This window comes from Pangasianodon hypophthalmus, chromosome 26 (assembly GCF_027358585.1).
Source record: "Pangasianodon hypophthalmus isolate fPanHyp1 chromosome 26, fPanHyp1.pri, whole genome shotgun sequence".
Taxonomy (NCBI): domain Eukaryota; kingdom Metazoa; phylum Chordata; class Actinopteri; order Siluriformes; family Pangasiidae; genus Pangasianodon; species Pangasianodon hypophthalmus.
In genome coordinates this window covers 14,067,247-14,093,438 of record NC_069735.1, presented here as the reverse complement: position 1 = coordinate 14,093,438, position 26,192 = coordinate 14,067,247, and the positions used below count along the sequence as shown (strand labels likewise).

At 39.7% G+C, this 26,192-nt stretch overlaps 1 protein-coding gene across 1 annotated transcript; it reads right to left on the bottom strand.

Annotated features, from left to right (window-relative positions):
• Window positions 1–1,337: 1,337 nt before the first annotated feature.
• Window positions 1,338–26,192, bottom strand: klf12a (Kruppel-like factor 12a). The gene is made up of 6 exons (XM_026932034.3): window positions 25,948–26,192; window positions 16,164–16,230; window positions 12,357–12,942; window positions 9,121–9,259; window positions 3,829–3,986; window positions 1,338–2,858 (listed from the first exon to the last, which is right to left on the bottom strand). Exons 2-6 carry the CDS (start codon window positions 16,227–16,229, stop codon window positions 2,677–2,679), a joined length of 1,131 nt encoding a protein of 376 aa, XP_026787835.1. The 5' UTR covers window position 16,230; window positions 25,948–26,192; the 3' UTR covers window positions 1,338–2,676.

Genomic DNA, 26,192 nt, shown 5'->3' with positions numbered 1-26,192 from the left:
TAACAACTGTGTTCTTATTTAGTCAAGATAAATGTATGATATGGTAAGGTTTTCTGTAAGGAGACATTTATTTAATATTTATGGAAGGAGTCTCCAGTGTCAGTGCTTTGTAACAGTCAGAAAGTCTTCAGGAAAGACAAATTAATGTTTTTTTTTTTTTTTTTTTTGGTTATACAACAGTTAGTTCCGGTCCACTAATTTGATTGGACGAATGGTGCTCTAACAGTGCTTATATTCAGTCTGGGACATTTCAGTGTGTGTATCACGCCACTCGTCTGTATTCGTCATGTAAAATTCCACTTCCTAGCATCAGTCCCACTGAAACGGTTACTACAGTAGAATTAGCGACATCGTCAGCAGACACGGCAAACAATAATGTTTTTCATGAATATGACTTCTGACTTAAAATATGAAAGATGGTCAGAAGAAAATGAAAAGGAAGAAGAGAAGCCATTTTTACCAGAAGCATCTTTAATGGGAAAGTACAAATCATTGTGAGCAAATCATCGATGTGCTAGAAAGTAGCTTCTTCAGGATCTATTTCTAATAGCTGAGTGAAAATAAACAAATTATTTAGTCAGATTATATCCAAAATACAATCAGTTACAATTGATATTAATTTCTCGTTTATAGAGCTGTTGAATAAAAGCAGTATGACACTCGCAATCGTGCGGTTATACTGAATATCGGCACGGCTGTGATTAGCTACAGCACTCATGCCTATGACTGATAGCCGTGCCGATATTCAGTATAACCGCATGAGGGCGAGCGTGATATTGTTTAATTGTTTCTTGGAAACATGATTAGCGTCAAGAAAGACAAAAGAAAGGCTGGTGAGGGAACGACTGTTTATAGCTGCTATAATGTAAGTGATAACAGGAACTAACTTGTTTCACAGACAATATGAAATGTCGATGTGGTGTTCGTTAATGAATTAAAAATCGTAATAATCGGCATTGTGATGTGTATGACACACCACCATGTTGCTGATTACTTTCCTATAATAGCATACCCCCAAGTGTTTTATTCCTTACATTGCCTACTGGTGCAGTATACAAGTACTTGTTCCTCACACGGCCAGTCTCTAAGCGTTTTAATAAAGAAAACTATCGCATATGCAGACTTATTACAGGGTATTAGTGTGTCATCACTGTTTATAACACTGAATGTGGATTAGTGCAGGAATTAATAGAACTGTGGAGTGCAGGGAATTGTGAATGATTGCTTTTACAGCTTTATCAGACTTCTCCTTCACAGTTTTTTTTAAAAAAAACACTACCGTGAATATGAGTCTGATTAATAAATACAGTTAAAAAAAAGAAAAGACTGCAATCGAATTAAAGTGTTAAGTGACTTTTTATTCATGCCTTCATTCAATCCATTAAACATATATATATATTTATGTATAAATTCACAGTCAATCCATATAAAAAAGGGAAATGTATACAATAACATCATTTACAAATACATAATTGAGAAACAGGATTAAAGGTTAAAGGAAGATCCCTATGACGCTTTCGATTATCGGTCATCGGGCTTCTCTATACAACACTTATATATAAATGGTGACATCACATACTTTCAAAAAAGGGTGCAATAAAAATACTGAACAAATACATGACATGACATGAAATGCACATACAGAGCATGATATTTTTTTTTAAATGTACAGACATCTGCTACACTATGTTTGTGCACAAATTATGCAGTTTAAATGAAAATGAATCTCTCTCTCTCTCTCTCTCTCTCTCTCTCTCTCTCTCAGGCAACACAGTACATGGATTCAATAATAATAATAATAATAATAATAATAATAACAATAATAATAATAATAATATAGCATTAAAAGGATTGTTATGACCTCATGTCTAATCTGTGTGAACACTCACTCCATATCAAAGGTGTGCAAAGTTTCATTTTTTTTCATCAGGAAATAAATCACTGATTTTTTTTTTTTTTTTTTTTTTAGAAAATGACATTTAGTGGATGGAATAGCGTTTGCTCGTTCACATTGAGGTTTATACCCTGTTAATTATCCATTTGTGTTTTTGATTTGAATGAAATCTCCAGAAAAAAAAAAATGACACAATCTGGTCCTCATACGTTGATGAGAAACAAAGAAATAGTTTGGAGAGGTGATCTGATTTTGTATCTCTGCCCTTGTTTTTTTTCACAGTTCACGACTGACGTTGATACAGTCAGAAAAAAAAATACAGCGATTTACATTAAAGTTTCTTACTGGCTGAAACAAACTGGTGTAATATTCTTAAACTGGGTTTTAAAACTGCAATGAAATTACATACAAATGCTGATTATGATTGACATGCCCTGCAATATGCGCTGGTATTATTTGATAATCTCTCTCTCTCTCTCTCTCTCTCTCTGTTCTCCTTCATACTTTGTAAGTCTTTGTAATATCTTAGAATATGAGTGCATGATCAGCAAGATCAGCTCCTTACAGATATAGATATAGATAGATACAGATATAAATGTATTCTTCAGGATATAAACAGTAAAAACTGATCAGCATTCCTACTCTTCATTCATGACTTTATTAACTTTCCTAATACCATGAGCACATTCAGGGAAAGGTCCAGCCTTTCCCGAGCAACATCCTGACTCTGGCCCCCTAAAACTGGTCCATCCATGTGTGTGTGTGTGTGTGTGTGTGTGTCTTCACACCTGGATGTGGCGGCGGCGGTGGAGTGCCAGGTGGTCTGAGCGAGAGAAGCTGCGCTCACAGTTGCCACACTTGAATGGCTTGACCCCCGTGTGCTTGCGGTAGTGACGTGTGAGCTCGTCTGAGCGCGCAAACTTCCACGCACAGCCGTCCCACGTGCACTTATACGGCTTCTCACCTGAGAGAGAGAGAGGGAGAGAGAGAGAGAAAGAACGTGAGAGAGAAGCTAAGAGTGCAACTGTGATCAGATTTGCTTTTGAAATCCTACAAAATGCATCTATATGGGTTGAAGGAACTGATGTAGCGCTGTGTCTGTTCGGTTAATAGAAACCCTTTAAAGGTGCTGTGTGTAATTTTTAAAAATTCTTTCCAGACCTGTAATCATATCATAATCATACCATGATAAAAAGACATGTGACTCCCAACATCGTCATTCATCCATCTGCCTAGTTTCTTCATTTCAACGCTTCATTTTTAATTTTTCTGGCCCTGACATGAGCTCCGCCCCCAGCCAGAACACAGCTGCACAGCACTGCTGCTTTTCCTTTACCTTGTGTGTAATTTCCAGACTACATCATCATCAAGCCAAACAAGTTTCAACTATATATTTATATATAAAAATTTTAGACTTTCCAATAAAAATGGTTGACGTTTCTAATTGAGACCCTCTGATTGGCTGTAGCGTGGAGCAAAAAGGCTCAGAAAAGTGATGTATAAGTGCAAGCAATGCACCAGGTACTAGAACAAGGTCTCTGGTTCAGACAAACTCCAATTCCCAGAATTCCCTGTCAGAAACCATGCCCAGATTTCTAATTAAGTTCTCCTGTGTCTCATTACACTCCTGTGTATATACACTCCTCATGTTCACTCACTCTTTGCTAGGTCGAGTTTGCATTTCTTCACCTTTGTTACTAAGCTTTGTGTCATGTGTGTCCAGGTATGTGGTGTCCTTGGATTTCTGTTTTTTCTTTGTTTTGCTCCTTGTATTTAGGATTTTAATCCTTTCACCTGGTATTTAAGACTTATTTCTGGCCCTAACCTGAGTACATGTCACTTCTCATAGTTTTCACTCTGTGTATTAGAGACAGTTGATAGAGAAGTGTTGAATTACTGCTCAGTCTTTTTTTCTCGCTTTCTCTCAGACTCACCGGTGTGTGTCCTCCTGTGGGCTTTGAGGTGGGAGCTCTTGGTGTAAACTTTACTGCAGCCCTCGAACTCACAGCGGTGGATGCGTCTCCTCTTGGTGTCAGGAGACTCGGGCCGCCTCGACCTTCGCATGCTCTCGATGCTGAACGGCAACATGGAGCTGCAATGACAATGTTTAAAAAAAATCATTACTATATATCATTATTATAGCACAGGATTAAGAGGTACATGTTTCTGAGGTGCAGAAAGAGAAGTGTAATAAAACAGTACATGTTTCAGGTACTGAATTTTACTGTGCTGAATATAGAATATGCTGAGAAACACTTTGGTTTAAAGTCAGGCTAAACCTCATCCCAAGACTTTAAGTACTTAAAAAAATTAATAAATGATAAAGATGAGGGAGACCATATACACTGTGAAAGTAGGCAGATCCTTATCCCTAAATAAAGACAGATAACAGAGGAAGGAGAAAACAAACAAGAGGGGAAAAAACCAGGTGAGGCAGTGGAGGCAGTGTTGACAAAGTTAAATCACTGATCAATTCTGGCAGGTGAATAAACGGACAAAGAAGAAAGAAAGAGAAGAATAAAGGAAAGAAAAAAGCCCCAAAGAGAAACGGATACAAAGAAAGAATAAAGAAAGATCAAAAAGGAAAGAAAGTGAAAATGAAGAGAAGGAAGAAAAAGAGAAGGAAATATAAAGGAAGGAAAGAAAGAATAAAGGAAAGAGGAAAAATGAAAGGAAGGGAGAAAAAAGGAAAGAAATATATAAACAAACAGACAAAACAAAGGGAAAAACAAATTAAAGGAAAGAAATATAAGAAAGAAAAAAAATAAAAGAAAGGGAAATTAGTACATTAATTAATACATTTACTAAGAAAGAGAAAGAAAGAAAAGCATTACACTGATACTGTAATACTACACACCTTTAACATTTTAATGGCTGTTTAATTCGATAAAAGTAAACGACACATTAGAAATGTTATTCACCCAATACAGCTATTTTTACTCATTTGATTTATCTTTCCTAAAGCACCCTTACAGCAGCAGGAATCAAGTCTGTACTGTAATCTAACCCTGTATCCCAGCTTTGGTTTGTTGTGACTGTAACATGAATGTGTTCATCACTGGACTATAATGTAAACAAGGGAGCTGCTTTAGCAGTAATAATAAATCCGGTCACTAGAGGGAGCTGCGCTGCTGTTAATCTGCCAACATCCAGCTCCTCCCTGAGCCAGCTCTACTCACAGAGGAAGAAGGGATGTATGTATCCATAAAAATATTCCAGAGCCGTAAACAATCTCCACATAAAACTTTGAAAAGATGAAAATAACAAAGTAAACAACGTCCGAACAAGAACACACACACAAACACACGCTGAGCAAGTCATACTGTACAGGGCAACACAAGAAACACACAACAAACTCAGCTCATCTGTGTACATATGAATAACACACACACACACACACACAGCCCATGGATCCTGGATCAGTGGTTTGAGTCAGACAGGCTTTATCTGGAGAAGTTTGGGAGTTGCTCCTCACCCCCTGCAGACTCACTTCCTGTTTCTCTTGGGCCACAGGGGTACATCGTGTGTGTGTGTGTGTGTGTGTGTGTGTGTGTGTGTGTGTGATGTGGAAAGGGGATAACGACCACCTGTGGCTGTTGGCAGCTCGAACTCTTCTGGGAGCCCAGAGGAGATGGAGGGGAAAAAAAGAAGCACTCAACTCCCACATATTCTCTTCTCTCATTCTGTCCCAAAACAGAGAGGAGAAAATGATTCACTGATTCAGCACGAGACATGACGGAGGGAGCAGAGAGAGAGCAGAGGGCCGTCTTCAGGCTGGCTTTAAGAGGCTCTGACATGTCCGTGTCTCAGGAGATCCTCAAATCTTCGTGATGCTGGATTTGAAAATCATCAGCAGATTTTCAGCCTTCATACAGGAGTGAGTGTGTAGTGTCAGGGTTGTAGCAAACAGATTTCTTTAGGAAAGAAATCATTCTGTGCCAGTTACACTGGGTCAGGAATTAAAAGTGATGAAAGATGTTTTTTAAATTAAACTTTAATTTAATTAATAAGCCCTAAAACAATGGCAGAAATAATATGAAGAGAAGAAAGAAAGAAAGAAAGTCTAAAGAGAAGTTTGAGTAAATAATCAAAGCTCCTGATTGGTCAGCTGTGAAACCTGTTATGACATCACCAGATAACTGTTGGAATTCAAATTCACAAACGTAACTATATTATATTTTAGTAATATAATAAAGAAGAAAAAGAAGTGGATGTACAAGTAATGACAAAACTTTGGAGAGAGACCCTTGAAGAGTTTATTGTCTAAAAGTGTAATAAATTTATTTAATTATAAGATATTCAGTAAGTTCTGATGGAGAGGGGTGAAGTGATGGAGGTGTGAGTTGATGGAGTTGTGAGCTGATGGAAGTGTGAGTTGATGGAAGGGTGAGTTGATGAGTTGTGAGTTGAGTTGTGAGGTGATGGAGGTATGAGCTGATGGAGTTCTGAGCTGATGGAGGTGTGAGGTGAAGAAGGGGTGAGCTGATGGAATTGTGAGTTGATGGAGTTTTGAGCTGATGGAGGTGTGAGTTGATGGAGGAATGAGTTGATGGAAGAGTGAGTTGAATTGTGAGGTGATAGAAGGGTGAGTTGATGAGTTGTGAGTTGAGTTGTGAGGTGATGGAGGTATGAGCTGATGGAGGGGTGAGGTGAAGAAGGGGTGAGCTGATGGAATTGTGAGTTGATGGAGTTTTGAGCTGATGGAGGTGTGAGTTGATGGAGGAATGAGTTGAATTGTGAGCTGATGGAGGGGTGAGTTGATGGATGGGTGAGTTGAAAGAGGGGTGAGTTGATGGAGTTGTGAGGTGATGGAGGTGTGAGCTGATAGATTTGTGAGCTGAATGGAGGTGTGATCTGTGAGTTGTTTGTGTCCTACTCTGTGTTTTCAGGCTGTGTTTTTAATGAAGGCTGAATGAGAGAGAGGGAAGCTGCAGCTGAACGGCGTCTAAAAACGGTGGCGCTTGTTCTTTTGTTCCGTCTTTTGTTTAAAAATTTTTTCCTTCTGGAGGCTCGGGAAGGGGCTTTCCTGCAGCGAGGACGTGCATGGCAGTGCCACTGAGCTCGGATCAGTTTACACACAGTCTCTAACACACAGGACAATGGCGTACAGTGTGTTCAGCTGACCCAGGATCAGGAAAAGTGAATCAAGTTTATGACATGAACCTGGTCGCCTCGTGCACCTGTGTCCCTGAAACACACTCCCTCCGAGACCTGAGCAAACAATGATTTTAAGGAACGGCAGAGTGCATTAGCCAGCTCATCCGGCCTCTCTCTCTCTCCGTCTCTCTCTCTCTCTCTCACACACACACACACACACACACACCCCATGACACATTCAAACACATTGTTGCCTTGAGGCTTGGCACAGAGCTCAGCACCGCTGGCAGCCATGTTCCTCTTCCTCCCCCTGGTGTGCCCATCAGCTGGCACGGCCGCACCGCAACACTCTAGCCTTGCGGGCATTCTGAATATGGAGGAGCCTCTGTCACCCTCCAGGGAGAATTTCTTTATTAATGAGCTTCCCTTTGGGCTAAGCTAGGCGCACACACACACACATACACCTGCACATCTGCCATTCCTTCACAAGTGCCCATTTATAATGATGATGAATTCATGCTGACAGGGAAAGTGTCTCCACAAAATTCTATCAAACTGAGAGACAAAAGCTGCCAGATAACACACACGCACGCACACACACACAGAGTGGGAGTTTATTTTCTTATTTCGGAGCGCGCCACGTTTCAGGCTGTCCGGTGTGGTACGTAACTCTAACACAGTGACAATGACAGATTATTGTGGATCATCATGGATTTTCTTGTACATATTATAAATTGCAGACACTTGTGGCTGTGTTTTATCACGTGTGTTTGTGACACCTGCACAGATTTCCAAGAAGGTTCTACTTGGAACCTTTTCTGAATCAGACACTTAATTGTGCCTTAAATGCATAAACTTACAGTTAGATCAAGGGTTATTTTGTTATTGAGCATGCTTCGACTTTAAAACACTCTTCAATTTTGCCATCAAAGGAAGCCCTTAAAGTTATTGTGTAGAATCGTACAACAGAGGTGTTTGCTTTCAGTAGAACCCTTTAAACAATCCTTTGGAACTGTTTAGTGTATAAAAAAACAAAAGCAAGCAGTTAGTTGTACACTTAAAAAAATATCTATCTAACACCATGGTTTATCTCTTTAGGAGAAAGCTTAAAGATTCTATGTTGAATCCTACATCTGAGAGTTTCTCATTCAAGTTTCCAAGTAGAACCCCTTTACAAAGCTTGAATCGTTAACCATACAAAGAACCCATGAGTACACTCCTGGAAAAAACCCACGCCAAATAAACCTAAGGTTTATTCAGTTGTCCTTCTCAAGGAATCCTTAAAAGTTCTATGCATATCCCTACAACACAGTTTCCTATTCATAAATGGTTCCAAGTAGAACCCCTTTGAACATCTTGAACATTAACTAACTAAAGAACCACTGAAGTCCCCTTTTCTGTAATAGTGTATGAAAATATTACTATACATCCACTCTTACAAACAAGAGGTTACACTGAGCACCTTAAAGAGTTCTTTGTTTTGTCTCGTTAGGAGAACTCTTAAAGGTTCTAGGTTGAACCCTACAACTGAGGGTTTCCCATTCAAGTTTCCAAGTAGAACCCCTTAAGCAACCTTTTGTTAACTGTTAAACATCCAAGGAACCCATGAGAATTATTTTTTGTAAGGACATTCTCAAAAAAAACCTACTCCAGCACCCTAAAGGGTTCTTTAGTTTGTCCCTCTGAGAGAACCCTTAAAGATTCTACATATAATCCTACAACACTGTTTCCCATTACCTATCTAAAGAACCACTAAGGCACTGTTTTTTGTAATAGTGTATGAAAATATTTCTATACATCATTTCTTAGGGAAAAAAATTCCATTTAACACTTTAAATGGTCCTTCAGTTTGTCTTTCAATAATGTATCACTAAAGTTAGATGTAAACTTAAAAAAAAGAAATGAAAAAAGAAAAAAATTGGGTTTGTCAGTCTGGGGTAAAGGTTAAAGGTTCTTCGTAGAAACTAAGAAAAAAGGCTTCACTTTCAGAAAAGTAGAACCTGTTTAAAAAGCTAGACCTATTAACCATCCAAATAACCAATGAGAAACTTTTTTTGTGGTATAAATGTAATATCACCGAAATTGTGTGTGTGTGTGTGTGTGTGTGTTTGTGTGTGTGTAAAACTCACTCCTGTACAGCACGAGCGATGGTCAGGGCGGTAGAGCCGGTCTCGTTCACGCTGTCCAATGTTACATTGGGCAGGTCATCGTCCTCGCTGTCACTCAAAGATCGCCGTGGAGATGGTCCATCTGGTACTCTGTGTGTGACTGGAGAAGAGGATGAAGTGGGCGGGGTTAGAGACGTGGTATGGATATGAATGTACATTATGTAAAAAAAAGTCACTGTGAGAATTTTTGCTGCAGTAAACAAAATTGACAGATAACTAAAACTGCTAAAAAGTAATCTTAATCCATCTTGTAAACTCATCATTTATACTCATTTATTTATCTCATAATGTCTTTATGAGAATATCAAAAACATTAGAAATACCTCTGTCAAAAACTTAACTTTAACTTTCTAGCAGTACACTGGCGTTCCATTCCTTTGGCAGAATGGAAATCGACTTATCGGACATTTTCAATCAGTATAAACAAATGAATTATTTTATTGTCACAAGTCTGTTATAAGATTAGTCAGGACACTGTTGGGTTTCTGTGTATAGAGTATCGTGACTCTGTTTTTAGCTGCTGGTGAGCAGGGTGATGGGAAAGGGGAGGGGTGCGAGCCTTCTGCTTGGCAAACAATTCACACCTCTACACTGGTACAGAGATAAAACAGACAGCATATCTAAAGCTTTTTTTGATAGTAAAACACTATATACAACTGCCATAATAAAATTATAAAATTTAAACCTAGTAGGCTAGGTAAAAAAAGAAATACTTATGAAAAACTGCAAATTCTTAAAGCCCTGAGTGTCTACTTTCATATGAGCCTTTAACCACTACTGTGGAGTGTGACATAACAAATAAATTCAATGCTGAACACGGGCACCCACAAAACAGGCGCAAATTCCATTTTTTGGCATCTGGTAAAAAAAGTTAAATGGCTAACTTGTCTTTAAAATGTCTGATTCTGATGATATAGAGTGGTGTTTGGGCTCTTCTGTTAACATAGCGCAAAAGTCACATTTTTAACGTTTAAAACAGAAAGAGTAAAACGAAAAAAAAAAAAACTATACTTTAGGGCAGTTAACCAGTTTGTCACTCCTGAGAAAAATAGACAAAAATTGCTTGGTAACGATGTGGTAACTGAAAGCTTTAGCCACTGAATTTGCACGCTAATCTAGCTACCTAAGCTAACGTAAAAATCTTGGGTATTAGGGTAACATTATGTTGTAGCAGGTTTGGCTAAATAAATCACTGAAAATATGACAATGCATATACTGAAATCTTCCTCATGGCTACCTGTGACAAATGTGTGCTAGTTGACTAGCAGTTAGCTAACATGCTAGCAGTGTTTTTCAGGAGAACGTGGGAGTTTCTTAAAAACTTATTTTTGTATATTTTTGTATATTTTATTATTATTATTTTTTTACACTTTACACACTCAGGGTTTAAATGTAGAAATTACCTCACAAATCTTCATCTTTAAGGATTGACACTGTGCTAACATCTTTGCTAAATTTTCCTGGTCTGAATTTCCTCAGTCATGTTTATAAGCGCATGTGGAGTTACTCTGGTGAAATTAAAAAAATCAAACAGCATTGTTTTTGCCTACAGATGTGACATGAAATGATTTCTCAGATCCTGATCAAAGATCAACTGATCTTTTTTTTTACTGTAGTCTGAAACAAATGAAGCTGTTATCTGGAAGAACAAAATGTATTTACATCGAAAGCAGAAAACTTTCATTAGCAAGAATTTCTTAGTGCATGATCAGATGCTGGGATTTTCCTTTCAGGTTTTTTCTAATAACTGTCTGTGACTCAGCTAATTAATGCTAAACCTAAAGACTAGTGCTCTGAAAGGTACAGGATTTCCTGGTAAACACAAAAGCATATAAATCACATCCTGTGAAACTGTAGCCGGATGTGTCTGTCTGTTTTTTGTTTTTTTTTAAATTATTGTTATTATTTTAAAATGATTTTTACAGTTACAGGATTGTCGTGGCTAATGTCTTGTTGCCTTGTTGCCTTGTTGTTCAACGTTGTTACCATGGAAACCTCTCTAGACACAGCAGAGGGCATAGACCCTCAAGAATTTATTTATTTATTTATTTTTTTTACAGATGTATTATTATTATGCTGCCTGTGTATAAAAGTGTGTGGGACATTACAGGAGGTTGGTCTTAGGTAACCCCTCTGTCTGCTCTGTTTCAAGAGAACGAGGGTAAAAACAGAAAGGGAATGAGAAAATCCTCAACTGCCACTAAGCCTGTTATAAACAGCACTCGTGCGGAAAAGCAGGCAGACTGCCCTGAGAAATATCTGTGTGTGTGTGTATGCCCTTCTGTATGTTTGTGTCCTGAAAGGCGACATATCAGGTAAGATATCCTTACCTACAATCAAACACTCAAGCAAACATAATACTAAAAAATATGTAAGGACATAAATGTCAAATTGTATTTTAAAAAACACTGATATTCTTTTCTGTATTTCTATTCACACTTTGTATAGCAGCTATAAACCATACAATCTAGGAACTCTGATTTTAAGGAGCAGTCCATAATCTTTAGTGCCATCTGCTCTCTGCAAAGTGTATTGCAAATCTTATTAATAATATTGACAAGTGTTCACCTTCCCCCCAAACAATCATTAAAACCACATATGCCTAGTAAGATGCTTGTTAAGATAAAGGGGTGGAGCTAATTTCCGGGCCAGAAAAATATAAATCAGAGCCTAAAATGCATAGTGCAATAATGCAAATCAGAATTTTTCTAATGTATATTTGAAATTATAGGATTGTTACAGAGCTAGAAACATGTTGATACTTTATAAAGTGCACCTTTAAATAAACCCGGGTTTTATCCCAGCTTGTTTTGACTGAAGAAGGACTGTGAAACACAGCGCAGTCTCAAAAATGAAGTGGTGGTTGTTCAACACTTTGTTGGGTTCTGGGTTGTGTCATTAACACTGATGAGATTGCAGGACTCAGAGAGGAGTTTGCAGACGACAAAGAAAGTGAGACAGATAGAAAAAGGGGAAGTGTGTGTGTGTGTGAGAGAGAGGGGAGGGTAAAACAGAACAAATGTCAAAGCCAGTGCCAGAGTTGGAAAGGTACAGATGTTGAGGAAGGGGAAGAGCTGAGAATCTGTAAACTATACAGAGAACCATCAGTTATTCTGCCATGTTTGTCTATTAAAAGCATACATTCTCACTCTCTCTGTCTCTCTCTGTCTCTCTCTTTATGCTGAACTCTGTCTCACCTTTTCCATGTATCCTGCTTTCTTCCAGCATGGGTGCCATGAGACCTCCAGGTCCCAGTGAGCCAACCCTGGCGTACACCAGCGGCACAGATTGTACCACCACGGGGACTCTGCGGGGGTGCAGGTGGATGGGGCTAGGGCACGGTGACATGACATGGGGCATGTGCAGGAACGGCTGCCCCCTGCGAGCGATGGAGGGTGGAGACGCCACCCTTGATGGAGACATCTTTAATCGCGGCACAGGAGTTATGACGGACGGAGGCGAGTTTGAGGGCAGCGATAATGACGATAATGATGATGATGACGATGATGATGATGAAGAAGATGATGATGAAGGAGACTTGGTGGATGAGACTGGAGGGGAGCGTGGTGAGAAACGCAGCAATGATGAGGAGGGTGATGATGATGATGATGACGATGATGACGATGATGATGGTGAAGAGCGGGATCTGTTGGTGGAAAGGTCTACAGGCTCGGTCTGCATCTGGAACAGGTCTGACGGAAAACGTTTTTCAGGTGAATGAGTCCAGAACCTTCTTTCCATCACCGACACGCCCATGTCTGCATAGCCACGGATCTCGGGAGACTGTTAAGGAAAGGAATAAAGGTAATTTAAATATGACTCCTATCATGAATTTCCTTTGCTGCTTGTAGGGTGAATTGAAATTCCTGTTAAAAACAAAAAAAAAATATTAAAACATTAACTTGCACTTGTATTGTCTAGAATCACCTGAGCAATCATTATCTAAGTTAGCTAGCCAATTTTCCTCTGCAAACTTTAACTAGTTATGTGTTCTTGCTAAATACGTCTTTGACAAAGTTCAGTTAAGCAGTTTAGCAAGTAAGGCAACTTAGTTGTACTTAGTTGTATGACTTTAAAGAAGCCATTTGTAAGGTTTGGCCTCCCTGCTGCTTGTGAAGGAAAAAAAAAACATCATGAATAACAATCCTTCCCATTCCCCCAAATGACTTCACACTCTTTGTAAAACTACATATGCCTTTTGAGTTGCATTATAAGAAAAAGAAGCAGAGCTAAGATGAAGGGGTAGGGCGAATTTCCAGGCCAGAAAAAAAAACAACAACAAAAGACTGAAATGAAAAAACTAGCTAGATCTATTGCATGACGAAATTGCAAATCACATTTTTCACAGGGTATCATTTAAATTACACGATTCCCCCAAGTCTAGAAGCACTTTTAAACATTATAAATGGCATCTTTATAGTGCAACAAACCCTGCTTATTTGTTAGAGCACTCACATTCACATTATAGACAGTGTCAAACAAAATGTGCCTTAATTTTCCGCTGTGTTTCCTGCGGTCGACTGGCTTGGAGGTTTCTCAACTGAAATGAAACTTGTTTTGAAACCTCATATCTCTCTCTCTCGCTCTCTCTCACCCTCCCGCGCGGGCGACTCTCGTCTAATTTTCTCATCTTCATCGTTCCTCTTCTCCTCCTACACAGCCCGTTTCCAACCCCTTATTCGGAAGAGAAAACGAAGGAGGGGGTTCCTCCTGCTTATTACCGCTCATTTTCCGAACACAAAAAGCTTCTGGACAGCATGGGGGGGAGCAAAGTTTCCAAGAAAATAAAAAAAGATGCTTTGGCACTGAGCCTGATCAAACAGCACACGCATGCTTCAACCGTCCACTCCGCTATTTCGCACTTCAAATGCGGGACTTTGTAGCCCACGCACAAAAACCTCACGCAAACAACACTGAACGCAATGGGACAGATAGACAGAGAGAGAGAGAGAGAGAGAGAGAGAGAGAGACATGGGGGGAGGTGGGATCGGTCTCTGCACACTGTCCTCACTCTGCAGTGTGTTCTGTGATCTACAAACATTAACCAACCAAATATCCAAAGACAATAATGGTAGGGTTAGGTAAGGAGAACTAATAGTAACAGGCCTATTTAGAAAATGCTAAACTTTTGTGTTTGTTTTGTATGGATGTCGACAAAAATATGGAATTCAGTGCCACATGCTAATAAAAAATGTGAAATTTAAAAGCTTTCTTCTTTTAGATGGGTGATTATATAGATCGGTATTTGTGTAAATACTTCTAACACAGTGCCAAAATCACATTTTTCTATTTCTAACAGACTTTCACTTTCTCAGTATGAGCAGTTCAGCATTCAGAGAAGTAGCCACAGAACCTGCATGCTAAACTAGCCAGCTAATGTTATTGTTGAACAAAATAGTTTGGTGCACTTGGCTTTGGTGCAGTTAAATATATCACTGAAAAGATTGTTTTTTTTTCACATAATCAAGAGTCAGATACTGAAATCTCATTGTGACAAATTCGAGCTAGTTTACCAGCAGTTAGCTATCCACCTAGTCTTTAGGTACACTGGCTAACAAATTTACTTAATGTTCTGATGACAAAAAATCATGCTTGTTCTGTTAATTTTACATTTTCACAGGTTTGGCTGCTGTTAAATAAACTGCCAAAAAGACTCAGATACACAACAAAGTAAGTGACACAAGTAAGCTAGGTGGATAGCTAGAGAGGTAGTTTGCTAGCAAACATATCTTCATGTAACTGAGTAACAAAATCATGCTTGTTATTATGTTAATGTTATATGTTCCCAGGTTTGGCTTCTGTTAAATAAATTGCCATAAAAATGACTCAGATACTGAGATGCCACTTTGACAAATGCTTAGTTTACTAGCAGGTGGCTAACTGTCTATCTAAACAGGCAGTTAGCTAGGTAGCTAGCAATATGACAAGCAAATATACCTAATATAAGTGAGAAACAAAATCATGTTATTTTATGGTAATTTTATACTTTCAGAGATTTGGCTGTTGTTTAATAAGTTACTGGGGAAAAAATACAACATAAATTGAGTCAGATATGGAAATCTGACCTTGACAAATGCAAGCTAGTTTAATGGCAGTTAACTAGCTGCCTACCAGCAGAGGTGGTTCACTAGGTAAGTAAGCTGGTTAGCAAACATATTGAATGTAACTTTATATTTTCAGCGGTTTGGCTTCTGTTAAACAGATAAATAAATAAATAAATAAATAAATAAATAAATAAATAAATGAAGACTCAGATACTAAAATCCAACTGCAACAAATATATGCTAGTTTACTTTTTTAGCTAGCAACTGACCTGGAGCGGTGGTTAGCTAGGTAAGCAAATAGCTGACTAGCAAACATACCTAATGTAACTGAGTAACAAAATCTTGCTTGTGATGCTGTGGTAACAGTATACTTCCAGAGGTTTGGCTGTTATTAAATACGTTGCTATGAAAATGACAATGTAAATGGAGACAGATATTGAAATCTGACTGTGACAAATGTATGCTAGTTTACTAGCAGCTACATAACCACCTGGCTAAAGAAGTTGCTAGCTAGACAAGTTAATTTAATAACAAAATCATGCTTGTTTTATAACTGAGTAACAGAATCATGCTTAGTACGCTAATGATATATTAACTAGCAGTTTATTAGCTGCTAGCTATTTGTCAGGAAGACTTGGGAGTGTTTTCAAAAGTGTTGCCCATTTCTGGCATTTCTAATGAAAGTAGAGATTAAGGGTGATGTTTTGGACATTTAAAACACTTTAATGCTTCAAAATTATGTTTAATGTTTAATGTTCATGGGTATATTAATTAATGTTACTGCTTTATGATAACAATTAGCTTAATGGTAGCACTTCAAGCAATTTGTTGGGTACATCTGAAAAGTCATTATCTCTATCCATCTGATTTTCATCCAGTTTTAAGTAATAACTCTTAGCTGTCTAATGTTTCGTCAGTGACGTCACGGCATAACATTTTAGTGAACGTGAAGCTGCTTACCCGCCGCTGCACCTGCACGGGCTCTGCTCTGACTCTCAGGACAGGCATCCCGTCCAGCATCAACATCCTGATCATGACACACACAGGGACACAAGACAAAAAAGAGACTTGTTGGTTTTTCTGTTCACCAGAAGTGACAAAATGATTATGTGAAAATCAGAGCAAAATATTGCCCAAGAACATAGACAACCTAATAAAAACAAAAATGAGTGAGTAAAATAGAGATAAATTGAAAGAGAGAGAGAGAGATTCAGAACGAGTGTTTAGTCTAACAGCATGTGACAAGCCAGACCCGGCAGGGCTGGTAAGGTGTAATGAACTGTTCGAGTCATGTTATGAATCCTTTTGACAGTCATGGAGCTCATAAAATCAGTAGTGCTTAAGTGAGATGTTTGGATATTTAAGCTTTCCACCTAACCTGAATTTGCTTGTCATGTGTAATAACGACTCGCCCTATATGTTGTGTGTCTCATTCTGATTTTATCCACAATGTAGATCAGAGACGTGTGTGTGTGTGTTTGTGTGTGTTGGCACAAATACTACTGAAATGTCATTAGGTTCAGCTATACACTTCCAACACCTACTAAATAAGTTCTTTTTTTTTTTGTTTTTTTTTGCAGCCAGGAGCCTCTTCCACTGTTCAGTTCCAATGCCTCATAGCCCCTTATGATTGCAGCAGATTTTTTTTTTAATAAAAAATTACAATAATGCAGCATTTCAAATATTAGGTACATTAGGCAACATTATATTAATTTCTTTGGTGCCATTAAAGGTTTTTATTCCTGAACTTTCTACCCAAACCAATGCCACTGTGATAAAATGTACACAGACGTTGGATTTGGTTTTGCATAATAATAGCAAATTATTCAATCAGGTTTATAGCTATAATAACTAAAGAACAACTATAACAACTCTGACATTTTTGTAATAAAATCTCCACCACAATTAAAACAAGGAAAAGGAAAACCCTCTGTTAAAGTGTTCTGCATAGAAGCTTTAAGAGTTCCCCCTTAAAGAATTGTATATATTTATCTTTATTAAAGTGATTGTATAGGTTTATCTTTATTTATCTTTGCATATCTATCTCTATATACTCTCACTTTAAGTCCCTTTAATACTGCCACCTTTACACCTGTACAATCAGCCAGTAATAGCTGCAGTGCAGTACATAAAAACATGCAGATACAGGTCAGGAACTTCAGTTAGAATTACAAACATTAGAATGGGGAAAAATGTCATCTCAGTGACTTTGACTCTAGCATGATTGTTGATGCTAGGCAGCTTGGTTTGAATATTTCAGAAATTGCTGATCTCCTGGGATTTTTGCACACAACAGTCTCTTGAGTTTACACTGAATGGTGTGAAAAACAAACAAACAAACAAACAAACAAAACATCAGTGAGCAGCAGTTCTGCAGGTGGAAAGACCTTGTTGATGACGGAGGTCAGAGGAGAATGCCCAGACTGGTTTGATCTGACAGGAAGCCTACAGTATCTCAAATAACCACTCTTTACAACCACAATGAGCAGAAAAGCATCTCAGGAAACAAAACATGTCGAACCTAGTGTTGGATGGGCTACAGCAGAAGAAGACATTGGGTTCCACTCCTGTCAGCCAAGAACAGGAATCTGAGGCTACAGTGGGCACAGGCTCACAGATGACCTTTTTCCAATCTTCAACTATCCAGTTTTGGTGAAATCCTACTTGGCCAATAAAATGCTTTTTGAGTCTGATTCAAAGAGACAAACTAAAGCATGAAATGGCAATACTAGAATTCCTCAGCTTACAATTCTGACAGACATTTACCTGTTTGCAAAGAGTGTGCTAATTCAGGAACTTTGCTATTGCAACCACAATGCCACCTTTATCAGCACTATTACTATTATTATGTAACTATTCATTTTGCAATTTAGATTAAATTATTGGACTGTGTGCTTGCCATCATTGCCTCGTTATGAATGTTAAACTGTGGCATAAATGTAATAGAAGCTGCCCCTCATATAAACACTGGCCACACATGCCTCAGAGGTGGGGTGGGGTGGGGTGTGTGAGCAGGTCAGCCATGCTTTTACAGCTCAGCATATACAGTAGGATGGTGATAAATGACCATGGTTGATTGCGTCCAATTCTCTACCATGCTCGCTGATTCAGGAGCGACCCAGGGCAGAAACATGCTGACTGCTTTGGCCTCTGCTGACCTGGATTTTGTTGTGTGTGTGCAATGAAGCAGACAGGATGTCAAAGGAAATGGGTGGGGTCTTGGATGGCTGCACAACAATTATAATTCCTTGACCCAAGCTCCAAAAAGTAAGTGCGTGTGTTTAGCGAACACCCAAACCAACCTTAATAGCACCATAATCCTTCTTGATACATATGGTGTACATATTCACCAGAGGAATGTCATTTTAAGGCAGCTCACCTTACCTCAGGCCAGCCATCAGCATCATGCCTTCCATCTTGCAGTAGACGTCTGCGAGAGCCGTATGTTACACAGCTGTGCCTCTGTAACACCTCATACAACCTAGATGAGGCTTGAATGCACCCCAGAGCATCAATAAATCCCCACTCTAAGGGTTTGTTGCCATATCCAGGCACTGCGAGGGTTCAGGAAGCGGGCTCTCGGCATTAGTCACAGGATCAGCACGCGGACGGTGACATTGTAATGGTTACAAATGGCTAACCAGGTTTGCATTAATGGGAAGGGAAGGGATCAATGAAAGGCTGAGGTTGGGATCAGGATTGGAATCGAATTGCCTATGTGGGAAGGAGAGATTTTCTTTGGCACCCGTTTTGATGAGGGAGAAGCTTTGGTGAAGGAACAGCTGGCCAAGATCAACCTCATTCAGAATGAGGCATGACATGTCAGTGATGGAAGTCAAAGATGGACAAAATCCACTTTAGCCTCAACTTGGGAAAGGATCAGGGGCTACTTCACAGAACCAGACAAATCTCGGATGTGGTTAAGAAATGCTTCTCACAAATTAGCGACTTAAGAGTGTTGTCAGCTTTTCGTACATACTGAGATCTGTCCTAGTTCAGCATTTGATTAGTTTGAATTGAATTGTTGTGGTCAACATACTAATCTGAGTAAGCATTCTTATTGCAAACTCCATTTTTATTCCAGGAGTACGCCTTATCCTAGTCTGATAAACTCGCCAACAGAGATTTAACTGTGCAAGTCATCTTTTGGCTCAAAGTGCAGAGAACTGCACATAGACAAGAAAGCAATGAGTCAATGTTTTTTGTAAAGGGGATGGTCAGTTTCATCAGAGTGCACAACCTCAGTCGGGTCAGCACAACTTCCTTCCACGCTGTTGCTCCGCCAACAACCAGTTTGAGCTTTGTGCCTCCTGGATAAACACAACCTACTCCACCTCTACTCAATAATCTCCCTTGTGTCAGCGACAGATAACAGTGTAAATGGAAATTGGACTGTGTGTTTGATCTGGCCATAGCAGAATGGAACTTCTGTCAAATGGAACTGTGAAAAAGAAAGTGCAAAAAAAAGTGTAAAAATGTAGTTAAAAAAGCTATACTTTAAAGTTCCATCTAAGACCCTTAAGGGTTCTTTGGTTTGTCTCTTTGTGGGAATCCTTATATAACTCTCTACGTATAATTCTACAACAGATGTTTTCCCTTTCAGAAATGTTTCCTAGGAATGCTTGAGAAACTTTTTTTTTTTTTTTTTTTTTTTGTTAAAGTGTACTTTAGATCAGCATCAGTTAGCATGATCTCATTTGCATAATGGTATGTTCCTATATGGTTTAGGTCACACATGAGGCACTCTGAAAAAAGTTTAAATATCAAAGCTTCAAAGGTTCTTTGGCTTCTAAGGGAAGCCGTAAAAGTTCCATGTATAGTATGTCCATTGCTATAACAGAGGTGCCTGTCAGAAAGAGATTCAAGTAGAATCCCTTTACAAAAGCAAAGAATTACTTAACTCTCAAAACAAACCTTGAGTAACCCTTGTTTTCTAGGAGTATAAGACTGGATTGTCATAAAACATCTCCAGCACAGAGTGATCTGGATCTTATAGTCATAATCTAAGATCAAGGCCACCCCAAACCTCCCCTGACTCCATGCTGAAGGTCTACCTAAGGATCTACTTTGGAGCCCATGCTATCTGAAGCTGATGTCAGTGACAGATAACAGAGATGTCTCGGACTTCCCGGATTGGACCTGCATTCAGGAACACGCAGACCTCTCCTGCTGGATTCTCCTGCTTTGCGTAATCAGACCTCGCCAAAAAAAACCCAGAGTGACTTCAGACTTTCCATTTCAGCGGCGCTAGTTTTCCTTGGCGGATGACTCGAGTCGGATGGGGGCTGCTGCCGGGCAGAGCCAGGACACTGCTCAGCCTCACAGTATGTGTGTGTGTGTGTGTGTGTGTGTTAAGAGAGGTGCACTATTTCACTGTCTGTTTTCTATGAGAGACAATACGCTATGTCCAAGAAATAACTGGAAAGGCTTTTGGATGCAACCAACAACAATAAGAACCAAAATAACAAATCAAAATGTTACAGTTTTTTGTAACAAAAGCCGTTCTGTTTTGGTTTTAAGGACTCCCTGAATACTGCCAACAGATGAGGACACAATATTTCTTACATTTTAATACCTTTCTTTAGAGTTTAATTATAACTTCATAGATTCACAAAACTTGTAGCTGTTACCAGAACCGATAAAAAACGTTTTCATTATGAATACAATAATAAACATAATAATATCCTGGACCTTAAAACAGATGGGTTTTCGTATTGCTATATAAATAATTCCTTCTTGCCTTACAGTGAAAGCACTGTCTAAATAGTCCCCACTTGTCATCCAAGACACTACATAAATATTTGAGACTATCTCCTGCAGATTTACTAAGTTGCTTCTGAAATTAAGCTTCTGCACTTTCGATGTCTCTCTCTCCCTATAAGAGAGCTAGCCAAAACACACTCCCTTCTCACATCTGCTATTGATTTGGGACATGGCCCGAAAACTCGGTTTCTATCTGTCTGCGTAGTCACACAGACACCCTACAACCTGTCTGAGAGCAGGTCGAGCTTCCTGGAGTCTGAAAGTATGCAGGAGGCTTTTATAGGATGCATGCTGCCTGTTAAGCATAGTACAGTGGTACAGTAAGACTGATAGCTTTTTCTCTTTTACAGTAAACTCATCAGAGCTGACAGGATGTGCTCCAGACTGACACACAAAAAAAAATGTCACAAGGCTGTCTTTCCTGTCATGCTGAAATCCAAAAAGCTTGAACAAGACATTTTCCATGGCTTTTTATGCAGATCATTTCTTCATCACGACCCTGCCTGTCACCAGAGTCAACACTCTGTTCTGAGTTCTCGTGTTTCTTTTACAATAATGAGGTTATGATTGGGGTTGTCAGAAACTGATCTAAGATCAGCACAAAAAGCCCATTCTCCCTCTAGGCCTCTTGGGCCCAGGCTGGATCTGGTGCTGCCGTATGCTCTTGCACGAAGACCGTGTGCCAGAAAGATCTGAGGCTGCCTCTTTAGTGTTCCCTTGGACGGGCTAAGACAGATGTGTGCAATTTGACTTGAACTGTTGAACCGCACACTGTCAAACTGTTTATTATCAGAGGGCCAGGATTGCGCAATGACTGAAGGACATCAGTGTTTGGCGATATTGTGCAATGGTGCAAAGAGGACCATGAAAAACATGAAGGTGCTCATAAAATGGCAGAGAATTTTTTTTTTCCCTAGAACATACCAACCACTTCAGAATTACAAGTGGTGACATTACTCACTCACTCAAGCTAAGTGAGTGACCTCATGCCAAACCAATGAAGATTCAACAATGAAGGCATCCTTGGACAATTTTCTATTGACATCTACAGCACTAGAGTCAATCTATATACTGTGGACCCATCGACTTTTTAACCCTACCAATTAGTGGAATGACTTGCAAACTAGAAACTATTCTGAAATGGCCAACCTCGTTTGATGAGGACAGATATTTGCTTTGTGCATGACCATAAACGACCAAAAGGTGCTAGCGTATGGTCTGGTCTGCTAGCACAGCTGGAAGAGATCTGTGCACATTCTCATCAGGCTCTGCAGGCTCTGGGGGGCAGTGGCTGGCCCTCCACAGCTGTCCTCGGCATTGTGGGAAAGCCTGGGCTTCTTCTAAAGCCATGCCAGAAAACACTCGTGCAGCATTGTGAGTGCCAGTGACTGGGCATGCTAAACCGCTGGGAGAAGAGAAGAGAAACGACACTCATACAGAAGAGGAAGAGACAGGATGACAGGAACTTTGTATTTTGGGCTAGGAGACTAGAGGAGAAGTGAGAAAAAAGTCACGACACTAATAACAACTGCAAAAAAGAGTCTGCAACACATTCTGCTGCACCCAATATCACCTTTAGTGACACCTCGAGTTTCACTAGTCATTCTTATGAAAACTTTTTTCTTTTTGTCTCGCCACCCTTTTTCAGCAAGCAAGCGTTATCAGGCTTGTAGCCGTAACGAGTCAGACAGCTGTGTTTTCCTTCAGCACCACACACACACTCACACACACAAACTCTTAGAGTCCTGGGCAAGGGCTGTTTTTCTCACTCCTGCCCTCTGCACTGCTGGAAGAACTGCAGCTGCAAACAGGGAGGGAGAGAAGAATGAAAGAGACAGAGAGATAGAGAAATGCGACAGTGGAATAGTGAGAGCATTTATTTTTCATTTGCATTGCATCTGTGTGTGTGTGTGTGTGTGTGTGTGTGTGTGAAGACAGAGAGATATAGAGAGAGAAACCCTAAATGCACACTGACGCGCTCACACCACCATCACAATGCCAACTCGGCAGAACACAGCTGTTGATCAGTAACAGACTGTTAACCAGTAACCCCTTCCACATGGAGCTCTCTCTCTGTTTCTCTCTCTGTCTCTTTCTCTCTCTCTCTCTGTCTCTTTGTTTCTCTCTCTCTCTCTCTCTCTCTCAGCGCTCCCCTGTCCTCGGGTGATGTGTGCAATTTGACTTGAACACCAGGAGGGCCCTGGGAGTCAAGGGGTCAAAGTTCGGCCACAGGAAGTGCATCCGCTGTGCTGTTCTGGCCCCCGGCTCTTTCCAGAGCTCTGTTTAATGGGCCTGGCAGTCGCCACGAAGAGCCCCTATTTCCCGTACACTACACAAATCACTCTGCCACTCTGTTTTCAGTAGGTCTGTGAGTCATAGACATTTGTGTCTATGTGTGTGTGTGTGTGTGTGTGTGTGTGTGTGTGTGTGTGTGTGTGTGTGTGTGTGTTGGGTGGGGGGGTGGGGGGTGGGGGGTGTATGTGAGGGCATGTTTTTACAGCTAGGTGAGGACATTGTCCCCACAAGGATAGGAATATCTGACAGTTGTAACATAGCGGGGAGCTCCCTATAAGGAAAGCTGCTTTTATTTAAATCAATGAAAAGCGCCTAAAAGATTCCTTTTGGTTACTGTGGCACTGTAGGCATAGCATTAATTAGCTGCATTAATAATTATGTCTATAATTATGAAAGGTCCTTATGAAGATAGTAAGACAAACATGATTGTGTGTGTGAATCATTTGGGTGTGCCAAAACAAGAGGAATCCGACGCAGTACCAGTCTCTAGCCGAGAAAGCTTGAGAAATCAAGCATCATATGTTCTGTTTCGAATCCAAGCCAAGACCAGTTCATAGTCTCCGTGTCGTGCGTCGTATCAAGAAGAGCAAGAATCTGAGTTCAAGGACAGTTACACAACAGCAGTGCCACAGCTGCAACAAACTCAAAGAAAACTGTGTTCCCTATAAATGGTAGCGTTCCGTCTTGTTATAATAAAGATTTCCTATTCCTACACCTGGGAATCCTTGGTGCAGCAGATGTTCATGCTCTGAAGATGTAGCTCAAGACATGATTGATAATTAGCCAATGAGTTAAATCAGTGAATGGTTTTGCAGAGCACAAGGTCCACATTGGCCTCTGTATCCTAGTCATGTTGACATACTTGACCAGCCCCCTCATCATGCCTGTGTTTGCACTCATCCCATGTTCCCTGACCTTTGGCCTCTTCCTTCATTGTACACGTGTAACCCAACCACAACAACAATCCCGCCAGAGGTGGACCTGCAAGGAACACTAGGCCAGCACAGGGTCAGCAGAAGTCCAAGACACAGTGAATGTTTGCTTACGTTCCAGCTGTTTCAGATGTGTAACGCTGTCAAAGAAGAGCAGGCCAAGCAAGTTTGAGCCTCTCGAGCCCCATGACCGGACGTTATAACTCACAGCTCCAGACAGGACAGTACAGCTACGCTAATAGGTATAAAATGGGGAACGTTATGGTGCTGCGGGTGTCAGGAAGCTCAGAACATCTCTCCAAAGTTAATGAGCATTTTCATACTATACGTACAAGAAAATCTGAATCAAGGCAAATGGGGCAATAATATTACAATTATTTGCTAAGTTAGCCAACGTTAACTTAACATTAATACTGTACTTGACCAACCCTCTTTTTATGCCTATGTTTTCACTCATCCTACATTCTAATGTTATCTAACATTAACTAGCTATGTTACCTTGCTACATCATTCGACGAAGTTCAGCTAAGCAAGAAAGGCAACTCAGGTGTCCTAGTGTGATAACATTAATTTAAAAGAACACTTTATAATATTTAGAGACCTAGAATATTTAGAAACCAACCCCACTTCTTGTGTCATATCATATGTCTTCTAAGTTTCCTTCTCGGAAAAAGTGGCAGCTGTTTTCCAGCTAGAGGCAGGGCTAATTTCTGGACCAGAAAAGTGTAAACTGTCACTGAGGATCTTGGCAACTTCTTCTCAACAGTTTTTGTACATGGTAGATCTGATTTCTATCAGACCTGTTTGCCAAAATGTTTGCATGGCTGGGAGCAGAGCTAGTTTCTGGGCCAGAAAAATGTAAACACAAGCTTGAAATGAAGAAATTGATCAAATATGTTGCATTACTATATTGCAAATTTTATTTTTTTCTAAGGCATCTTTGGAATTATATGATTATATCAGATCTAGAAACATTTTGAGATTTCACAGAATGACCCTTTAAGCTAGAGTATCCATGCACTAAACCCACTATTTCCACCACTCTTCCACGTAAATACTACTGACTCTGCTGAGTGGAGAGGCCAGTCTTCATCACGCCGCAGATTTTGTTGTTCTAAAGAAACGTTCTTGGTATTTGGAGTGGATCCAACATAACTATCACCCAGCGAGTGAAAGGAAGAGCAGCACTGCGGGGGGTTCACACAGAGTGCATAAAATGTATACATAGCTGTCTATGTGCCTCATATATGCATGTTTAGTGTATTCTTACTACAATATTAAATCGTTCAGAGGAAATCTATAACTAATGTACATATTGGTGTGGTAGTGATAATATAGTGAGAAACATCTATAGGTCAAAAAATTTTTTGATTTTTCTGGTGACTCACAATTTGTAACATCATGACAAATTCTTATAATTATAATAAGCTGCTTGTTTATTTGAGTCAAATTGATGACGTGGTCATATGACCTCAAGTGTCATAAATTAATTAATAATTAATATTTAATTAGTCAAGAATACAGTAGAGAATGCGCAGACCAAAAATATTATTTGTATTATATATTGTATATATATATATATTTTCAAAGCCATTTGTCATTTGAAGATCTGATTTGAATTCTTTCACTCAAGTTTGAGGATTGTCCATAAACGACAGCTACGAAGAGACTTGCCAGGCTACTCAGTGAAATGACAGCTGACAGCTAAGAGAGAGAAAGAAGCAGGCAATGCAGTAGAGATTTTAGGAACTGACCTTGTCTGAAGTCTCGGAGCGTGAGATCAAGAAGTGATATCCTTATTGCGTCCTTTTAGCTCTCTTTCTCTCTCTGTCTTGTTTTCCTGTGCGGTCAGACTCTTGTCTGTACCTCTCTCTCTCTCTGTCTCTCTCTCTCTCTCTCTCTCCCTCTGTCGTTTCCCTCCTCCTTCTTGGGCTACTCAGGAGGAAATGAATGGGGAGCTCTCACTAAGCTGTTGTACTCTGAAAGTGCACATCACATG

Coding starts and splice junctions, on each gene's coding strand:
- klf12a (XM_026932034.3), bottom strand. CDS start 16,229: ATGTTGATGCTGGACGGGATGCCTGTCCTGAGAGTCAGAGCAGAGCCC. Junction 12,943..16,163: donor CCGTGCAGGTGCAGCGGCGG/GTAAGCAGCTTC, acceptor TTTCCTTAACAG/TCTCCCGAGATCCGTGGCTA. Junction 9,260..12,356: donor AAGCAGGATACATGGAAAAG/GTGAGACAGAGT, acceptor CCTCTTCTCCAG/TCACACACAGAGTACCAGAT.